Source organism: Thermobia domestica, chromosome 1, assembly GCF_964235325.1.
Source record: "Thermobia domestica chromosome 1, izTheDome1.hap1.1, whole genome shotgun sequence".
NCBI lineage: Eukaryota > Metazoa > Arthropoda > Insecta > Zygentoma > Lepismatidae > Thermobia > Thermobia domestica.
Genome location: NC_137454.1, coordinates 22,860,418 through 22,883,741, shown reverse-complemented (window position 1 = coordinate 22,883,741; position 23,324 = coordinate 22,860,418). Strand labels below are relative to the sequence as shown.

At 34.9% G+C, this 23,324-nt stretch overlaps 1 protein-coding gene across 1 annotated transcript in view; it reads left to right on the top strand.

Moving 5' to 3' along the window:
* The window catches only part of LOC145664936 (1-acyl-sn-glycerol-3-phosphate acyltransferase alpha-like), a 68,754-nt gene that overhangs the window by 23,270 nt on the left and 22,160 nt on the right, over positions 1-23,324 (top strand). The window contains exons 3-4 of the mRNA XM_081732405.1: positions 3,635-3,759; positions 10,644-10,825. Of these exons, the coding sequence (XP_081588531.1) occupies positions 3,635-3,759; positions 10,644-10,825 (307 nt within the window). The remainder of the gene's footprint in view (positions 1-3,634; positions 3,760-10,643; positions 10,826-23,324) is intronic.

Here is a 23,324-nt window from a genome sequence, read left to right as displayed (position 1 = left end):
TACTGCCTTAGAAAATGTTCCTAAAAAGGTAAACTGCATCATGCATCCTGAACGTTGGCGTAACTAACTGGAGCGTGGTGCGGGAGGCTCACTGCAGAAAGAAGCCCATTTAAGTTTCGTAATTCCTCTTTGTAGGTTTTTATATAATTTCACACTTTTCCCTCAATGTCTAAAATGGACACTACTTTATTCTTAGAAGAAAAGGAAGTTGTAAAGGAACTGTAGACTGTAAAACCTACTTAAAACATTCATCACCTCTTTACCGCAGCAAATTTAACGGACAGTAATAAAGGAAAAGATTGCGTGACACTGAAAGCATCTCCAATAAGGGAGGAAAGTGACATGTAAAAGTAGTCAAATACGAACGATATTAGTGTCGATTATTCATAGTTTTTGGCGTCACAGAGATGAATAGTGACACTGTTGATTATGCTTAAGTAAACCTTGGTTATCATGAAGGTCAGAGTGGGAGGGTGACAGGCAGAAAGAATCGAAAACGTTTTATACTTGTGTCGAATACATAGTTTTCGGGATCACTGACATAAATAGTGCCATTCCACATGTAGTATATGTCCAAGGTCGGACCTATTGGCATGAAGGTCAGAGGGGAGAACTAATGAAGATTTCCGAACAGTTCCTTTGGCATGAGTTTCAATACGCTGGGAGTGAAAAGTGATAATACACAGATACTGGTGTCACATCCGGACCTATAAGAGATATGATTTCTGGGAAATTGTCATTGTATTACCCCCTGATTACTAGCTAAAATTGTCAATGCTTTGCAGGGGCATAGGCAGAAATTTATTTCAGGAATAGAAAGCTTTTTGAGGATTCCATATTCAATATGAAGATATACTGTACAAACAAGTCTAACATCATCTCTAAAAATAGGTAACATTTACAGATAAGTAGTGATATTGGGGGCAGGGGTTCTGGACAGCCAAGGCCTACATTATGTGTATATGCCTGCTGCTTTGAGTTGCCATAAGCTTCTCGTCAAACGTATAGGACATACCATGTACTTACATAAGAAATGTAGAACAAAATAAAATCTAAATAGAAATTATAGATAAATATAACTAAGAGGTAGAAAATAATTACAAACTAAAGTTGAAGAACAAGGTTTTTAAACAATCACACTTGAAAGGAAAAATATATTTATAAAGCCATTTTCCACTTATTCAGGGCTAAAAACAAGTGAGAAGCGCTCATCTGAAGTGCCACTATTCATCTCTTCGAACAAGAAACCTATGAATTCGCCACCAATACCTTTGGTACTATATTATTTTCTTACATGTCATCTCTTCCCCTCCTAGGGATGGTTTCAGTGTCTTACATCCCACAATAAATTGTTCAGATGGTAATTTACACATATACTAAATTCGTTTGAATTTCCTCCAGGAGTCCATGTTGCATCGTACGGTTTACTGTACTTTTTTTTGAGTCAAACTTCCTATATTCAGCATGATATGACGTAGGGGAATGAATTACATAAAGGTAGTAGGATTTAATATCAACATTGAAACGTAGTAAGTTAAAGAAAAGCATATAATAACAAATATCATATTTGAATATAATTTCGTCTTAAACTAGCTGTGACTACAAAATTGAGTTTCTCGATTGCACAGTATGAGTGTGGCTAGAAAAAAATTCAACAAGAATGGTCGGGATACGAACCTTAGACCATCAAAGTAGGAATACCTTATATTAAACATTCATGTAAGAGACAACGATGCGAAGTATTTTGCACTATTTTATCATGTAGTTCTGTCAAATATAACTTAATGAACACAATAAAAATGAATTTTGCTGACTTAAAAAGTGTTCCTGAACAAGGGGAAGTTCATTATACACCCTATAACTAAGCTACAGGAGGTCTGCGTCCCATCTGAACTGCGCACCTACTGACTCAACGTTTGGAATATCCCATTCTAGTTGGTAAAGAAAAAGTATATGACATGCTACGTAGAGTTCTCCGTGACTGAGTGGATAAAGTAATGAATCAATAATTAAAAGGTTCGTAGATCGAAACCCGGCTCGGAAGCTATTTTTTTTAAATTCTTAATTCTCCAGATCTTACGATCTTTCTCTCCCTTTGTAATCATCTGATGCTCCATCTTAATTCAACAATTGCCTAATGTGATCCTCGCAGTTCGGAACCTTTCCTTCTTGTGTTTCACAAAGTCACAATTTTCATCATAATACGGATTTTGGCCGATCATTTTTCTCCAATTCTAAACTTGTATATGTAAATCATTCCTTTCTGTCTCCATATTTGAATATCTCTCTTTCTCTCCCTCTCTCAATGTCGTCCATGAACTGTTATGGCTTGGGATCAAATCTTCGACTCTTGAAACCAAATCTAAGCGCTCTAGTAAATGTGCTATCGTAACTATACAGGTTTGTTGTTAAAAGCAGCGTCATTTTAGATTTTGCCCGGATCCGGGGGGGGGGGAGTCGTAGATTTCCGCCGACATAATAGTTTCACTTTTTAATTAGTAAAATAATGAAATGAAATTTTTAAGTTTTCCGTTCCACGATCATACGGGAAGGATAAAGGAGACGGTAACGATAGGCAATGAAGGAAATGGTGGAACGAAAAAGTGGGAGGAAACGGGAGAAACCACGCTCACAGTGTTTGTCCATCACAAAGTTTACTTGGCGCGAGCTTTTTTAATTATATTACTACACATTTGATCAAACAATATGTATTTCTCAAGCTCAAGGGAGGGGCAATTATACCGTTCATTCCTGCCCAAATGATACCAACTGGAACATTAGCTTGCAATTACTGACAAGAAATGAATACTACTCATTTCTGTCAGTAGTTTTTAGAGCTCTGCGCGCATTACAGACTTTGTTAAGCACAAAGCCTACTGCCGTGATTAACAATTTCCATATATTTCACTTCCTAGGTTGATGTGATATGTAGCCTTTGAAGAAAGGAAAGTATGTAAATAAGGGTGTTTATGAAGCTATGGGAACATTTTGTAACGTTTTGTTTTATTCAGGTTCTAGAAAGGCATTTCAGAACAAACGAATAGAATAGACGGTTTTAGAGGTATAAACCTTGTAAACTGGTTCCTGTTTTCTCCGTCTGAATGGAAAGAGTACATTACGTCACACACCGCTTTAGACTTGGAGAAGGGAGGTGAGTTGGTTTGAATACCGGAAGTAACTAGTGGATGAGAAGTGTATTTCGGAATGCATAAGTGCACGGCGCAAGAGTTTGTTCCTAAGTTGGACTTAAATTTTTTGTGACATTTTTTATGCTTCGAACTGTACCTAATTGTTAAGGGAATTAAATCTAGAGGCTCAGGTGGGTAGGTCATGTAGCGAGAATGGAAGAAAGTAGGAGCGCTTTAAACTTTTAACTGAAACTCAATCAGAAAAATACAATTTGGGTGATCTAGATGCAGATGGGAGGACAATATTAAGATGGATCTCGCAAAAATAGGAATACGAAATAGAAGGTGGATCGAGTTAGCTAAGGACGAAAGTCGGAAAGTTGTTGTGGATGGAGTATTGAACCTTCGAGTTCCACAGTTCATAGAGCTAGTTTTTAACTATAAAATTCTATTGTTTTTCGTACTATTTACTTTTTAAAGATTTAGTTTACATTTTTTTATTGCAGGTATTGTGGAATAGGGTATAAATATTTGGCTCGCCTTCTTGGAATTACATTGGAAGTGAGAGGGAAATCTAACAAAGATGTTGGAGTTTTCATATTAAATCACCAAAGCTTCTTAGATGTGGCTGGTAAGTTCTACCACAACAAAATCTTTGAGAGATGAATAATGACATCTTTAATTTTCGTCCTACGGTTATACCATTTAAACTAAAAGAGAAGGGTGATAAATGAAACTGAAATGAAAGAATTCGTGGAATGAAAATGAGAAGAATCTTGAGAAAACCCTTGGACACGATTTTGTGAACCACAATCTCACACGTTCTGGAATCGAAACAGGGATCGTTCACATGAGAGTCTAATACTATACCAGCTACTATTTACAGTTTTATATTTCTATTTTCCTTTTGTTGCGTTTCAGATTTTTCAAACTCACAGTTTGAAGTTCAAACCCTCTTTTATATCATGTTTAACCCAGTTGAAAGCTTGTTCTGTATTAGTATTTTAAAATGATGCCAAGTTCTATTGAAATCCAAAATTTGTAACTTTAGTGCTGAGAACAAGTTCTATACAGTGTCGCTTCGTCAGGCTTTTGTTGGGCAATTTGCTCTCAGCCCTGAAGTTGCAAATTTCATTTTCTGATTTTCGAATTTCAATAGAACTTTGCATCCTTTCAGCTCTTCTTTCTCTATTCATTTTTCCTGGCCGAACGAAGTCATAACTGTTCAGGTATTAAGACTTGGCTCTATTTTTTCACGTTTATGTTCTTGGTGGGATATGAATACATTTTGAAAAGCCTTTAGAATGATGTTCCTCTTATCTAAAACGGCATTATTATTATCACAGGTATTCTACCATTACTAGCAGCCCGTAACTGAGAAGTTTCCATGTTCCGCGGCCTGCACTAACCTCTTCGTCTTTACGTTACAATTTTTCAATTTTGAGATCCATTAATTGTAGTCTCCTTTTCCCCTCTCTCTTTTTCTTGCCACCGTATCCTCTATCACGTCCGTCATGATAGAGTTCCTTCTTAGCCAATGTCCCAACCAGTTTTTCTTCCTCTCCTTAATAATATCTAATATCGTTTCTAAGATGCTATCATTCATTTTGATCGTTTCTAAGATGCTATCATTCATTTTGATCGTTTCTAAGATGCTATCATTCATTTTGATCGTTTCTAAGATGCTATCATTCATTTTGATCGTTTCTAAGATGCTATCATTCATTTTGATCGTTTCTAAGATGCTATCTTTCATTTTGATCGTTTCTAAGGTGCTATCATTCATTTTGATCGTTTCTAAGATGCTATCATTCATTTTGATCGTTTCTAAGATGCTATCATTCATTTTGATCGTTTCTAAGATGCTATCATTCATTTTGATCGTTTCTAAGATGCTATCATTCATTTTGATCGTTTCTAAGATGCTATCATTCATTTTGATCGTTTCTAAGATGCTATCATTCATTTTGATCGTTTCTAAGATGCTATCATTCATTTTGATCGTTTCTAAGATGCTATCATTCATTTTGATCGTTTCTAAGATGCTATCATTCATTTTGATCGTTTCTAAGATGCTATCATTCATTTTGATCGTTTCTAAGATGCTATCATTCATTTTGATCGTTTCTAAGATGCTATCATTCATTTTGATCGTTTCTAAGATGCTATCATTCATTTTGATCGTTTCTAAGATGCTATCATTCATTTTGATCGTTTCTAAGATGCTATCATTCATTTTGCGCTAGACCTAGTTAATTTTCTTCATTCTTCTTCACACCCACATTTCGAAATCTTCCAGTCGTTTATCATCATTTTTGCGTAATGTCGATGTTTCTGACCTCTAGAATATAATACTCTATACGAAGCATTTTATGATCTTTTTCTCAACTCTTTATTCAAGGTCCCACATAATAGTATTTTCTTCCTCCTAAAGCCTTCATTCGCCATTCCTATCCTTGCTTTTATTTCAAGTTGACACTTCATGTCATTACTAATAATATTACCCAGGCATTGAAAACTAAACACCTGTTCTATTTTCCCCCTCCTACTTCTATATTTGACACCGACCGTTTCGTTCCAACCACCATAACTTTTGTCTTTCTCACATTTATTTTCATCCCATATTCTTTACAGCACTTCCTCAAGTTTTCTTACATATTACTGATTTTCTCTTCAGATTCCGCAACAAGCATCATATCATCTGCAAAGGGTACAGAGATGGACCATTAATGTGCTAAAAAAATTAAATAGTGATAATATTCAATTCTTACATTTTCCTTGCCTCCTTAGTTTCACCAACCTGGAGGTAAAAAAAAAAAAAAAAAAAAAAAAAAAAAAACTAAGAGTATTTATAGTTGATTCTTTATTTCTAGCACGTCCATTTGCTCTATATTTTTCCAAATGTCCATCATTACAGGATGTACGTTATAAGTTTCTAATCGTTTTCACATATTACATGAGAATATGTGATTTTTCTATTGTCCCTTAATTTTTCTCCTTCGAGAGGGAAATATTCAGTTTTCGAATTCTTTTCCTGTACTTGTGTTATAAATTCTACATTTGTGTCGAATTTGAAGTTTACATGATTACAAGGACCTCTCTACAGGGTGTTTCAAAACAACACCGACAACGTTTGGGAGGTGATTCCTGACGTCAAGATAAGACGAAAAGTATAGACCAACCTGGGTGCACAAATGCTTCCTTTCGAAGTTATAGGCTGCCGAAAACATGAAAAAAAATAAAAAAATAAACTTTAAAGATCCATCACTAATTCCGTAAACCTAGATGCCGACTACATGGGTATAGTCTTGGCTCTGAGGATTAAGCATCCGTTGGTAAATTTTTAATGTGTGCTGATAAAATTAATATCGAAATAACATTTTCATGACGTAACATACGGTCAATGTCATGAGAATTTTATTTCGATATTAATTTTATGAGCACACGTTAAAAATTTCCAACGGATACTTGAGTCTCGGAACCATACCCATGTAGTCGGCACCTGTGTTATACGGAATTACCAATGTTCGATACTACATTTCTCTTTAGTTTTGGAAGAAGATCACAACTAATATGTTTTGAAATGAAATGAAATATTTAGTTTAATGGCCCACCATTGTACACCGAGGCTAAGGGAGACGACTTAAGTCACTTAGTGCATGTGAGCATAAGTTTGATTTCATGGGCGGATGCTTATACGTTGAATAACTTTATCAATATAACTTTTAGCCTCCTTAGGTACGGCACATCGAAGATTGAACGATATAACATTATACAACAATAAATAATCCATATTCAGAACTGAGAGTGATTTTGTTCAGTTATTTTTAATAACTTGGAGTTTGATAGCGTTATTTTGTATTTCTCATATAGGCCAAAAGTATTTATATAAATTGAGCTTACACAAAAGACAGGCAGTTGAGTAGTTTTCAGTTTTCATTCACATTATTCTAAAATATTCAGAGGTTTGATTATAATCATTATTATTTTAATTTTCTCTATCTTTTTGGCCAATATTGCTTAACATATCATCATCAGCAGCAGCAGCATAGCTATGCTACCATTATTGGCATATCACTTGCTGCAACTTAGAAGCTTCGATGTATGGTGGCCCTCAGCTAGTCTCTTCATCTTGACGTAGCAATTTTCAGTTTTAACACCTTCCTTCAACTACAGTATCCTTTGCCCTCTCCCTCTCTTTCCTTCCAGCATACCCTCTAGCATGTTCCCCATAATACAGTTCCTCCTCAGTTCCTCTTCCTCCTCTTAATTACATCTAAAATTCTTTTCTCCCCAACTGCTACTATTTCTATCACACTCTCATTCGTTTTCCGTTCAACCCAACTAATTCTCTCCTTTTTTCTCCACGCTCACTTTTCGACAGCCTCCATTTTTTCATCGCTTTGTGTAATGTCCATGTTTCTGCCCCATAGAGTACATATTACAATCAATAAAACAAAATCTCAATATTTAATTGGAAGTTTGTTCAATACAAAGATTAGCTAACCATGATTGAAAAAAAAAAATCTGACGGCTTTAGAGTGTAAAAATAATTATACAACTCATGGTATTTTAATATCTGTGTCGTCTTGATTTTCTTTTATGCGTCTCAGGGGTAGTCTCCCCGCTTTGGGAACCAGTGGACTATTAGATTTGTTAAACAATATAAAAAAGATTACGAAACGTTGTGATTTATCTTATAAGTAGTGAAGCGTGGGCACCCATTGAAAAAACAAATAAAGGTCATGTCTATGTTGTACACTATTATCATACAGGAAGGTAAACTATATTGCATTTAGTAACATGCAGTGTATTTCCGTTACTATTGGCGGATTGTAGAATTTATTATCCTGTCGTATCCGTAGTAAATTTACCTATAAGAAGCATAAGATTTCTTAAAAGCAAGACTTGCAAGACTCTTGCAAGCAAGACCAAGACCAAGACCAACACCAAGTCCACCCCGGTCTTGGTTTTGGTCTTTCGTTTGCTCATCACTAAGTGGCTATTGCCGCACACTCTATTTGATTCCATGGGAAGCGCTAAAGGCTGGGGGAAAATAGTCTAAAATGATGTTTCAGGAGCTCACCATCAAAATCTATTAGTGCTCGTTTGATGTTTAAACTGATAATAAATCAATTTTAATAAAATTCATTGTATCAATATCTAAAACATTATTTGAGACTGCTGCATCAATATTGGGATAGGCTGAGCCTTGTAGCCTTAATAGACACTACATTCCTGCATGTATGTTTCAAAAATAAAGCAAGGCTCCCACTTTTGGGTAAAATTGATAGTATTTGAACCTAAGTGAACTTGTATTTGCATTGTTGAAAGGAAGCGTTGATTACTGAGCACAAGGATGACTTTGTTTCATAAGTGAGTATCACATGTAATTACAGAATGTAATTTTTACTTAAATCTTACCTTGAAACCTGTTTTTTACTCTCTCTCTTTCTCTCTCTCCCTAGTAAACGTTGATAATGAAATAAATATCAAAGTCAGTTGATATGGTTATATGAAGATGTTTGATTAATGCGTATGAATTTTGTGCATATGGTCGTGGATTAAATTCTCAGGGAGAGCACATATTTTTTTGGTATGGACCAAATTAAGAGTTAGAAAATTCATGTTCAGAAACCACTAAAGCGCGAACTTAGAAAATATCATTTAGCTATACCCTATTGTGTTCTGAAGCCAGTGGCGGATGTAGCCCGGGGCCCAGTGGCGTAGGACCCGTTTTTTTTAGCTAAAAAATTTAAGCTATTATATATATATATATATATATATATATATATATATATATATATATATATATATATATATAAAAGAGAACGTACAAAATCCTTTGTCCGCTCATCACGCTAATACGGCTGAACCAATTTCTTTCATTTTTGGGGGGTTATTAGGATTTGGACCCTAGATGGTTTTTATCATATCACTTTAATTTTTAATTACCAGTGTCTTGAGATAATTGACCATTCAAGTGTTCATAACGTACAAATCCTTTGTTATTAGTTCATCATAGGTAAAAATAAACGTATTTATATGCAACCCGCATGACCGTGTCACTCGGCGGGTTAACATAAATGACAGGCGATATACAGCGGAAAATAGCTTGAATCTTCTGTTTAAAATTTTTTAATTGATTTGCTTATTTTTACAGACACTTTTACAATATGCCAGCACCGGGATGACCGCAGCGAAGCGGGGCGGGTTAACATAAATGACAGGCGATATAATGTTAAGATTTACTGCAATCTTCTATGGTTTTTATCATATCACTTGAAAGCGAAAAAGTAAAAATTATCTAAGTAACAAAGTTTATTGCGTTCCGGGGTGACCGCAGCGAAGCGGGGTGAACGCTGCTAGTATATATATATATATATATATATATATATATATATATATATATATATATATATATATATATATATATATATATATATATTAAAGTTTACAGCAAACTCATAATATACCAATCATAGTCTGGGTTCTGCCTGCCCGCCCAGCTTTTACTTTCTAGATCCGCCACTGTCTGAAGCCCTTAGTTTAAATGATCGATTATTTATTTATTTATTTACAAATCAATGAATCTTTATAGGACGAGATGTACAATATCAAGGGCCTTCAGTACCACTGTCATGCGCTCAGTGTTCTCTCATCGGGAATTGAACCATGAACCTCGTGCACGAAAGGGTCTAGTTACTGGACAAGCCTATTACACCTTATTATGACAATACATTTCTTTACCTGAATTTGACAAATTGCTTTTCCTATAAATAAACTTACACAATTAACAACTTTTATATTAGTACATAATTTTTACTATAAATAACAGGTAATGCGACTTGAAAGTCGACAAAAAAAAAAAAAAAAAAAAAAATGCAAATGGCGACATCCGCCATTTGTAAAACTCTTTACAATTTTTAACAAAATAATCCAATTGTTGTACAAGTAATGCTCCTATTAAAAAACACCGTTAATGGTGGAGAAGAAAAGACAAGGTAACAAGTTAGTTGTTGTCAGTGGCGTATTTACGAGTTTGTTTCGGGGTGGGCTTTGCTAACTTTCGGGGGGGGGGGGCTTTGCCTGAAAATGTGACAATTCTGCAAGATATTTCATATACTTTACTATAGTAAGTAAGATTTTGGCGGGATTAAGCCCGAAAGCCCCCCTAAATACGCCACTGGTTGTTGTTAATTCAGAGTTTGTGCCAATAAAATGTGTGAGGTTTTAAACAGAGTAAAGTTAGAGAAGTGAATGTAATTAAGTCAAGAGATATGAAGATGTTTGGATAATAAGATATGTTTATCGTGAAGCGTGAGATAAAGGACATTCAGAAAAGTGCAATCTTATTGTCAGAAGTTGTAAAGGAGAAGTTCATAGAGCATTAGTAAAAGGCATTTATATAGTAAGATAGATTAAGTCAAGAGTTTATCTTAGCTGATTTAAAGAATAACAATTTCAAGTTATTTACTTTATTCTGATGAAGCATTATTATCAATATTATTGCAGTTGCTTTCCAATTGTTAGCACATGGCAAAGCTACACCAACCATGAAACGAGAAGTACTATTCTTTGGTTTGGCCGGTCTCTATTTCTGGCTGTGTAGAGTTATTTTCCTGACAAGAAAAGGCAAAGCACAAGCAATCGCAGAATTTAATGAAAAATCAAAGAAGTCTCTAATCGAAGATCAAGTAAGTATTTCATATAACTTAATTTAAATTTTGTATTACTTTTGTGAATATCAATCTTTCTTTTTTTTCTAACATTCCGGCAGGGCAGTTGTAAAAATACACATGATACGTTTTCCTATATAGGTATTAACAAGAAGCTTTCCTGTTTCGTTTACCTATACGATATAAGTCAATCATTGTCGATTTGCTGCTACTAGGGATGATCGGAAAGTAAGGTTACAAAGCCTGTCGTGAAACGTGTATATAATATTTCATACAACCAATACAGCCAACAGATAGTACACACAGTAGGTTATTTTTCGACATAGTCTCCATATTGGTTGATGCACTTGTCGCATTGTGGGATGGGTTTGAAGATTCCATCTTGGTAAAATTTCTAGCCTTGCATGTTCGGCCACGTTGTAACGAAGTGTTTCACTTCCTCGTTCGGAACGGATCAACGGCCTTCTAGGTGCTTCCGAATGACATTCCCAATTCTGCCATCAAACGCCGTAACATGATTCTTCTTCTATTCTGAACCAGCTGCTCCGCGCGAGCTGAGTTCAAATCTGTTGATGCCATGCGGGGTCGGCCACTGCTTCTCTCGTCGATGACGTTTTCTCTACTAGTTGCACATCGGCGAAAAGCCTCGTCCTTCAGGAACACATTGATACCAACATTATCATCTTAACTTAATTAGAGGCTGACTTACTGAGGTTTAAATTTAGTCACATTGAGGGGCGACCAGAATGTGACTATTTCACACAGTTCGGTGGTTCAATGGCCGTAACTCTGTAACGATGCATTTCTCGACATAAAGCTATATGAACTTTTTTTTGCTTGTCTACTCATAAGGAATCCACCCCTGAACTTTTACCTTACGTTTTTGTTACACCCTATATATGATTAGTAAAAGTGTATAGTTGGAAACTATTCACTTTTACGTTTGGTCTACAAATAGTTTAAATCTAATACTTTTCGAGCACAAGTTCACTACTTTTTAATCTTGAGATCTGGTAACGTTGAGTGGGAGTCAGTGACGTATGGCGATGTGTCTCCTGGCACTTTTATGTTCCATGGTACGTGCATAAGCAATGTGCAAAGTTTTAAGCTGATAACCGGAAATGAAATATTTTCTCATTAGCTCCATTCCTGACTAATTAGAGGCAGGCCCGCAATCAGAGAGGAGCTAGGGGGCTGGCACCCCCTAAACTTTTCGTGGCCCCTCCAGACCACAATAAAAAAACACACAATTTAGATATTTGTAAATTAATTTTTAATGACTTGGTCCACCCCAAACATATTCATGGCCCCCAAACCTCTGTAGCTGGTTTCGGGCCTGATTTGAGGACAAAGATTAATCAACTTAGGTTAGCTATTTCATCTGTTCCACAAGCAGTCATTAAATCAACTTTACAGTGGCAGATCTAGACTGGGGTCTTGGAGGAATACGCCATCACTTTTTTGAGTAACAAAAATAATTGAAGCTATTATTTATATATTTTTGGAAATTTATAGTAAACTCATGATATACCTATCATAGTCTATAACGATCTTACCAAAGGTAATCGTTAACCTGGTTCGGCTAATAATTTGAGTCAAGTTTTTGTGGTAGTAATCATTCACACCTCAAAATATCTTCTGTGAGTACATTTACTTGTATTCTCACCTTTTATACTGAAATTATAGAATGGTGATACGTATTAGACAGTTTTATTCGTTGATTCTTTATGAACGAATATGCACATAAACTGCTTTTCAATCGTACATGTTTGTTAGATAACTATCAACAACTACATAGCAACGAATTGTACAATAATGTATATTTCTTACATATATTAAAAACCTTCTTCTTTTGTTATTTTTAAATTAACACTATATCAGGTATAGTGCTTGTGTATGAGCACTTTCTGCCCAAGGTACAGGTAATTATTAAACGATACAAATTACGATACAAATTATCTCGTTATATAAAATGTCGCCCGACGATGGGACTGAATATAAAAGTTACAAGCGAGCTTGACTTTTATATTTAAGAACCACTGGTCCGTTTACAATAATGGTATTACATTACTTATGTTCTCTACATTTTGATTGCACCTCGTATGTATTTTCATTAAATTTCATATATATAGATACATTTATAATAAAATCTTTCATTCCATTAATATTCATCTTTGACAACAAAGTTTCAACACAGATCAATATAATGTAAATAACCTTTGTGTTTAATCAATTATGAATCAAATTATAATTCTTCACATTAACAAGACAGAATTAAAATCATTTGAAAATTATCATTAGTTAATGAGAATTAAAGAAAATTAAATTAAGTAAAATCAAAAATTAAACGTAATTTACGTTCGAACAAGCAAAAGGAAGAAAATAAATCTATTTTTACACAAACAGAAAATACCCTTTTATATATATATATATTTTTTTCTTTCGTTAGTTGATCATTTAATTTACCACTTTCTGAACTTACAGAAACATTATTCAATACATTAAGAACATTATTATATTGACAAGCAATCTCATCGGATTTAGGAAGCAGTTTCTGAACAATTTCCTGAGGTATGCCAGGTATAGTCAACGTTTGGTTTCTAAAGTCAAGCATGACACGCAATTGAGATAATAAATCTAAACCCATAATTAATTTTTCATTCAGTTCCTTTATTACAAGAATAGGGATTGATATTTCAAAATCTTGAATAGCTATTGTCACACGAGTAATTCCAGCCACTCTCTTTTTATGTTTACCGGTAAAATCAACTATAATAAGATTCTCAGCCTTTTGTAACTTAGGATTCGAATAATTACTAGTAATTGCTTTCCATAACGAATACGATAATAAAGAGGCGTTTGCTCCTGTATCAAGTAAAGCTTCTGTGCTTAACCCATTGATTTTGACAGGTATTTTAGTTGTACTGTATGATTTTAAAAATACAAAATTTTCTTCAACATCAAAACCATCATTGACAGTATCATCTTTGGACCAACAACGATTTACTACAGGCATAAATTGGTACTGACATCTATTAACTGCTATTTCCGAATAATTATTTACAGATACGTCATGTAAAAGGTCGTTTTCATCATTAACATGAACATGTAATTTGGAAGATAAGTGTTCATAAGAGTCAATAGTTGACGTGAGTTTGACATTATCGCATAAATTTGAAGATAGATGTTTGTGAGAATCTATAGCTGATATGGGTTCAACCCCTACCACATCAGCTGCAATTAGTTTAAATTCCTGCTCGTGTATGGTTCTAATAAAGTACATTGTACAGCACAATCATGATTAAGCCCCGTATTACTGTTCTGTACAGGAGTTGCGTCAATATCTGGATTTTGATGCGAAGCGCCATCTCTTGACCTCCAATTACGTCTATCCACGTAGTTTGCTGTATTCCTAGAATTTCGTCATGTATTTCGTCTATTTTTAAACCTATTTTGAGTATATGGTCTTACATAAGGATTGCCACGACTAATTAGGTTAGGCGGATTCCCTACATAGCTTTGCCTATTTTGTTCGTTCGGGTTGCTTGAATTTACTCGCTTTATGTTGTGCTCCGTATCGTTCACACTACGGATATTTAGATTCCGAACAGGTACAAAATGATCTGAATTATTTTTACTTTTACCTACTCCTGCTTGTTGATTCAGAGCATGGTATTGAGTTTCATAACATTGAACAAGCATTAGTAGGTGGTTGAAACTCATACACTGTGTAGAAAACAGGATTTGTTGTAACTTGAACGGTAACAAATTTCGAATTGATGCTATGATTCTAGATTCTGATTGCAATGGATTTACGATTTTTAATTCATTGTATGTATTTACAACAAACTCGACAACGGATTTGTGCAAACGAGGATTGAAATGTTGGTTTCTAATCGTGGCATCTCTATTTGCAAGCAAAAAATCATTTTCATAATTTGCGATTAGCGCTGCTTTAAACTCCTCATACGTACTAACGTGATCTCGTACTGCTTTAAACCATAAAGAACATGGTGGGAGTAATAAATGAGGGATTAATTTCATATATTGTGATCTATCTATACACATTATATTGCACTCATCCTGGAATTTTTCTAGGAAAGAAGTAGCATTCTCATTATACTTACCACTGAACTTACTCATTGCACGTATTTCACTCATCTTTACGCTTAACTTTACCTTCCTTTTATCATTCCGTGTTCTTCTTGAGTGACAATTACTACCTATGTCGTGATGTGTAGTTACACCGTCTCTTTTCCGCCCATCTGAACTCCTCGGATGATTTTCTTCCAAAATAATGTCCTCATCAGATACGGGTGAAGGCGAAGTCATCTCTGGCGAACAAGGGAATTCCACACGATCATTAATTGTGTTATTGGGGTACGTGTTGTCCTTGATCTGTAGTGTCCTAATTTCCTCTTGTAAGATAGCTATCAACTGCGTGTTTGCACGTATCTGATTGGAGTTATCCGTGATCTGGATTTTTTGTTGATGTACAGATGATTCTATTGCCTCTAAATCCCTTTTCACACCACTGACTTCTTGGATTAGATGGCTGTGACTATCTTGACAATCCTCAGATATTCTTTTTAACTTTTCGTCAAATTGCGAGGTGATGTCATTCATCGCCTGAAGAATAAATTGTTTCGTCTCATCTGACTTCTGCTCCATCGTCTGCTTTATGGCTTCCATATCTTCTTTTCGGCTTTGTTCTTGCCGTTCTAAGAGTAGTAATATTCGATCTTCTAGTGTCGTTCCTGGTGCTGTACTTTGTTCACCATTATCACTATCACTGATTTCTTTTTCCATTGTTTCCACGTTCATATTTCTTGAGATTATTCTACCACTCCTCAGTCTTGTCAAGTTCGTAGTCATTAACTTTTTTTGCAGAAGTAAATTCACCCTTACTTAACTTCGGGAATTGAATTTACAAGTTCCCGGGTGAGGTAAACCAAAATTTTTATAACGATCTTACCAAAGGTAATCGTTAACCTGGTTCGGCTAATAATTTGAGTCAAGTTTTTGTGGTAGTAATCATTCACACCTCAAAATATCTTCTGTGAGTACATTTACTTGTATTCTCACCTTTTATACTGAAATTATAGAATGGTGATACGTATTAGACAGTTTTATTCGTTGATTCTTTATGAACGAATATGCACATAAACTGCTTTTCAATCGTACATGTTTGTTAGATAACTATCAACAACTACATAGCAACGAATTGTACAATAATGTATATTTCTTACATATATCAAAAACCTTCTTCTTTTGTTATTTTTAAATTAACACTATATCAGGTATAGTGCTTGTGTATGAGCACTTTCTGCCCAAGGTACAGGTAATTATTAAACGATACAAATTACGATACAAATTATCTCGTTATAAGTCTGGGTTTTGGATGGTTGGCTCCCTCAGTTTTTACCTTCTAACAGTGGTGGATCTAGCTCTGGGTCTTAGAGGCCTATGCCTCCCAGTTTCTTGAGTAACAAAAATAATTGAAGCTATTATTTATATATTTTTTGAAAGTTTATAGTAAACTTACGATATACCTATCATAGCCTAGGTTCTGGTTGCCCCCCCCCTAGTTCTTATCTTCTAGATCTGCCACTGCAACTTAATAATTGAATGAAGAAGTTGGTGTGGCACAGGTTAATGAATTTCCTTGGTTTCTCAATAAAATGATGAGTAGTGTGTTTCTGTACCACAGTGTTGAATTCAGACTTTTGTACAAGGGGGGAATAAAAATTTAGCGGGGGAGCTGTGTTCTAGATTGCAGTAGAGCAATAGGAATCTGTCACAACAAAACTCGCGACTTGTTATTGTCTGGTCGGTTGCAATAACCAACATATTACCATTTTCCCCTAACTAACGTTGTAAAGCGCGCGCGCGTGTGTGTCTGTATCTAATTTCCAAGTTTTTATTCAATTTCGACTTTATACGAGAACGCGATTTGTTAATTACAACAATGAAATTGAGCAAAAGAAGAAATTAATTTTCTTTTTTTAAAAAATCCTTGCTTTTAAGAGAAAAAAAAATAAACAGAATAAAACAGATATTTCAATGCATGTATATTTAGAGATATTCTAAGGGGGGCACATATATATTCAAGTGGATGCTCAGCGCCCCTTGAACATGCCTGAATTCAACACTGCTGTACCAAGTAGAGGAAATTCAGAAATATTCAGTTCCGTAGCCAAGAGGAGGTGAATGTGAAGAGCCCCACAATTTAGTGGAAGAAGGGGTAAAAATTAATATCGTGGAAAGTACAATCCACGCGATTTGCGTCACAGTAGTTGCGTACGGAAGTATTTTTCGAAAGTTGGAAGCAATAAATAGAGTCCTCTCGACTTATCTATTTTATTTTACTTTAAGCTATAAAAGTGAGGCTTTGATATACCGTGCATTCAGTACGTAGTTAGCATCCGTAGAGCAGACAAAATAAATCCCATTTTTCCACGTTGCTAATGCCGCGTTAACAGTGTCAGCGTCTGTATATTGCACACCTTTGGGATATAATGTATCACTGTTTGCAGTATGTGTGCGAAGTGTGACATTGTTTGAACTGTGTTTGTCACTCTTAAGAATTTAAGTATCCGTGGTAGGAGTATACATATGTGTTACTGTGTTAGGAATATAAGCCACTCGTAAAAGTATAACTTTATATATAAACTGTGATCAAAAAGTACGATGAATGTAGTAGCCCAGTGTTATCTATCGATGTTCTATGCATTTTAATTAGTAAGACCGGTAACCTAAATTTTTGGAACAGTCAGTATCGAGTTTCAAAGAAGCTGTGGCATGTTAGTTGGCTTCCAGAGGCAGAAGAGTGAGAACATGATAAGAGTGTCTGTCGCATGCCAACATTAACTTTTGTTCTAAGCTTTTTTTTAAAAAAAAAAGTGCCAAAGAAGTTCACGAAATGTCAAAATCAGTTTTATGGCGAGGAAGCGATGGCATTGAAGACTGTTTACAAGTGGTATGACCGATTCGAAAGCGGCAAGGAGTCGATTGGAAACAAGGAAGGAACGAGACGTCCTTTAATGTTAAAAGCAGATGAAGACGTGCAAAAAGTGTCACAAACGATTTGTTCAAACAGGCGAATGACTATTCGAGAACTTTCCGAAAGAACTGACCATCTCGTATTGGTTCGTGAATTGCATTTTAACCACCGATTAAATGAGCAAATGGCTTCTTCTTCACCACGAAAAAACACTATGCCACACCTTGCTTTTGATACGCGAGTTTTGGACGAATTCCTTTTTGTCCTCATTCACTATACTCTCCGCATATAACACCATGCGACTTCTAGCTCTTTCCAAAAATTAAAACCGTGCTTAAAGGAAAACATTTTCACACCTTCCTCACATTGAGAGGGCCACGACAGAGCAGTTCAAAGCTCTTCCAAAAGAAGTTTTCCAGAAATACTTCCAGTCATGGATTCAATTTTGGGATAAGTATATTGCTAACCAAGGACAGTACTTTGGAGGAGGTTAAATCAAATTGCATACAAGCTTATTGCTTTGTTTCACCATAATTTTTGATCATATCTCATATATGTCACTGTTAAGATTATTTATGACACTATTTAGAGTGTATATGTCACTGTTAAGATTTTTATGACACTGTTTAGAGTGTATATGTAACTGTTAAGAATACTTATGACACTGTTTAGAGTGTATATGTCACTGTTAAGATTACATATGACACTGTTTAGACTGTATATGTCACTGTTAAGATTACATATGACACTGTTTAGAGTGTATATGTCACTGTTAAGAATATTTATGACACTGTTTAGAGTGTATATGTCACTGTTAAGAATATTTATGACACTGTTTAGACTGTATATGTCATTGTTAAGATTATTTATGACACTGTTTAGAGTGTATATGTCACTGTTAAGATTATTTATGACACTGTTTAGAGTGTATATGTCACTGTTAAGAATATTTATGACACTGTTTAGAGTGTATATGTCATTGTTAAGATTATTTATGACACTGTTTAGAGTGTATATGTCACTGTTAAGATTATTTATGACACTGTTTAGAGTGTATATGTCACTGTTAAGATTATATGACACTGTTCAGAGTGTATATGATACTGTTAAGATTATTTATGACACTGTTTAGAGTGTATATGATACTGTTAAGATTATTTATGACACTGTTTAGAGTGTATATGTCATTGTTAAGATTATTTATGACACTGTTTAGAGTGTATATGTCACTGTTAAGAATATTTATGACACTCTTTAGAGTGTATATGTCACTGTTAAGATTATATATGACACTGTTCAGAGTGTATATATTACTGTTAAGATTATTTATGACACTGTTTAGAGTGTATATGTCACTGTTAAGATTATATGTGACACTGTTTAGAGTGTATATGTCACACTGTTAGACGTTTATGGAGTTTATTAAGAGAATATAATATATATATATTCTGCTGCTTAAATATAGATATAGTAATATACCACGTGCTTCTGTGTACAATGTCATATGCTCCTGGTTGTAAACTTAACCACGTGTATTTACATCGGAGTACTATACATCACGTGAGGTTACTACAAGAAGCAGAAGATGAACCACTAGCACCTGCTACAAATCACATGACGAGAGGACAGCAGCACTGCCACGCCGCACTGGCAAGCCTATATAATAGAGAGCAACCAGTGGACAGGCACCAGCTTCCTGGTGTCCCTCCTCTTGCTTGCCTGGAGCACTATGAGAACCTTACCTCAAAGCCTGTAGTCTGCTTCGAGACTCTTGGCTATTCCTTTCGTCCTGATTTAGCCTGTTTCGGGGCTCTGTCGGGATTCCAACCTTAGTTGCTTAGCGTGCTTCGGGGTTCTGTAACTTTTACCCCATCACTGCTTGCTTCGGAGCATTGAGGGTTACCTATGTCACTCTACCCTGCTTCGGGGCTCTATAGAGACCCTTCACACGACCGCACGGTCGTGAGCTACCTAATTTCTACGTTTTATTTAGAAAAAAATGTACTATAGTATTACTGTAAATACTACTGTTAGTGGAAATCGACTCCAAACTCTAATTTTATTAAACCTAGTTCTACCTATCAACATTTTTATAATATTTTTCGTGTACATTACGTTAGCAAATAATCATCTACTAATCTACCTGAATAAAAACTAATAAATAATGCTATCAATGATCGACACATCTTTTGCTTGCAATAAATTCTCGACAATCCACGTAGCCTTGTTCGATTTGATGTCATTTATAGATTAATAAGATGATATTTTTTTGGAAAATACGGTTATTATTAATAAAATTAAAACTTAAGAGTTAATCATTATCCTGGTCTATATCTCATTAATTATCGTCTTGCAGTGTGTCATTATATGTAAAAAAAAAAGCTTTATTAAAATATGTATATTTCAGTTTCCTCTTAATATGTAGTTAATTATCGTGTATCATTAAAATTTTGGTTTAAAATTAAATTTTGTTGATTTTCTGGAAACTCATTCATTCATCCATTACATTTACATTCATCCATCCATCATTTACATTCATCCATTACATTTACATTTATGCAATTACATTTACATTTACATTCATTTACATTCATTTAATTCATTTACATTTATGTAATTACATTTACATTTACATTCATTTACATTCATATAATTAATTTACATTTACATTTACATTTACATTCATCCATCATTTTGTTCCGTTTAATATCATCTATCCGTCTGTCTCATCTTTGATTCTTTCCCCTCATTAAACGTTGATAATATTCTAAAACAAACATCTGTTAGCTGTCCTTGTGTTATGCTCTCAGACAGAATTACACAGAAAAAGGGTTGTGATGTACGTAAACACGTAGGTTACGTATGTAAATTCTGTAGTTTTTGGACTTATAGGTAACATCCTGGAACAAACGTACAACTAAAAGACGTATGTTTTATAATACTTTCAATATTTTTTCCATCTATACCAACGATGTTATAAAATAGAGGATCTGCCCATACGTATCTTTATCATATGAACTCAATGAAGCCAGAAAAAAAACAACCGAGCATCGTCTGAGTCGGCAGCCTGATTGGTTACTCTCGTTTCCGACATGATTGTTGGCTCGAAACATTGCGATCTTAGTGGCACGGAGTGGGCAGAGTAAGTGTGGCAAAGCGATGACGTATGGCTTAGCAATTTTGTTGTATGAACAGATCCTCTATTTTACAATATCCTTGATCTATACGTACTTTCCGTATGAAGAATAGAGCTATGTATAGGCGGTAAGGATTTCACATACAGATGGACTATATAACGTATAGCTCATGTATGTAACCTACGTGTACGTATATAATATACGGAACACTGTTAGATGTTAGACATCCTATACCGGCATAATATAACATCTAAGTGGGGAAAACGCAGTAGGTACGTAGCATACTAATATATGTATGCTCTGTAGAGATTTCAGTAGTAAACTTATGGATTCTGTATATTTGTATAATATACTGTTATCCGGAAAGCGGAATTTTCTCAGCGTACTTCATTATTAATATAACTTGAGAGCAAGAACACCCCGTTTTCGAAAGTACTGGTACTATTCTCTTCAATTGTTAACCTGATTACATAAAATCATGGAGTTGCTGATAGTATTAATATGAGTCAGAAATGCTCAATGTGCGTCTATAACCATTATCGGGTTATATAAGTATTTTTGGACATTCTGTACATCCTTGAAGGAAAGATATTTTTTTCAACTTATGTTTTATTCGTGGAACAAAATTAATTTGTTTTGTTCGATGGGAATAGCGAACAACTCGACTTCATTCCCAACAACAAGACCAAAGAAGTCTTTTATCGTTCACCAATTCATATGTGCAAAACGTTGTTTCACAGTGAAAAGATTTTGTTGAGTAACAATATCATTCACCAATACATATGTGCAAAACGTTATTCCACAGTAAAAAGATTTTATTGAGTAACAATATCGTTCACCAATACATATGTGCAAAACTTGTTTCACAGTGAAAAGATTTTGGTGAGTCAAAATATCGCCTTCACCAATACATATATGCAAAACGTTGTTTCACAGTGAAAAGATTTTGTTGAGTAACAATATCGTTCACCAATACATATGTGCAAAACGTTTTACAGTGAAAAGATTTTGGTGAGTAACAATATCGTTCACCAATACATATATGCAAAACGTTGTTTCACAGTGAAAATATTTTGGTGACTAACAATATCGTTCACCAATACATATGTACAAAACGTTGTTGCACAGTGAAAAGATTTTATTGAGTAACAATATCGTTCACAAATACATATGTGCAAAACGTTGTTTCACAGTGAAAATATTTTGGTGACTAACAATATCGTTCACCAATACATATGTGCAAAACGTTGTTGCACAGTGAAAAAATTTGGTAACAACATCGTTTACCAATGCATATGTACCATGATTGTGGGTTGCATCCTAAATCTCAGCCATATACAGCGTCTAATTTTGAGGAATAGTGTTATCAATACCAAGGAGTGCCTTTTGAGTATCGAAATGGAGAACAAGCTTTGAACGCTATGATGTCCCATGTGTTAGGCCCTGAGTTACATAACAAAATTACCCGATAATTTAGTCACGAACAACAAATATCAGGAACACTTACAATTATTGGACCAAATTTTTGCTAAATTCAAGGAATAAAATATAACATTGAACATTGATAAATGCATGTTTTTTTGCACCGGAAGTACCATTTTTAGGGTACATTGTTAGTCCAAAGGGGATTAAGAAGGATAAAAAAACCTATTAAAGCATTCAGGGAACTACCAACACCCACTAATATCAAAAGTTTGCAATCTGCGTTAGGATTATCTAATTGGTGTCAAAATTTTATACCAGATTATGCCAGAAAAGCCGCTCCATTGTACGAATTGGAAGAAAAGGGTCGGAAATGGCAGTGGACTGAACAGTGCGAGATAGCTTTTAATCAGATTAAAGATGACATTTGTGCGAACATCTTATTGTCACACCCTGATTTCACAAAACCTTTTTATGTCCAAATGGATGCTTCAACTGTAGGTTTAGGCTGTAAATGATGGCAAGAACAGGATGATAAATCACGGATTATCCAGTTCATTAGTCGCACCTTGACCCCATGCGAGCGTCGGTATTCAATTTCGGAATTAGAATGCCTAGCGGTCATATATGCCTTGAGAAAATGGAGACCCATGTTGTTAGGAAGACGAATTATAATTGTCACCGATCACCATGCTCTTCTCTTCCTTAAACGTGTAAAATCTTGAAACAACAGGTTATCGCGTTGGAGCGCAGAAATTAGTGAATTCCAACATGACATAGAATTTGTGAAAGGCAAAAGCAATAAATTTAGTGATGCACTTAGTAGATTATTCCCATCGCACGAACATAAACTGCTTAATTTACACTCGTTCCGAGTATTGCAGGACAAAGTTCTCAATATTTCTCCTGAACGATTAGCACATCTTCAAAGAGAATGTTCAGATTATAGAAACGT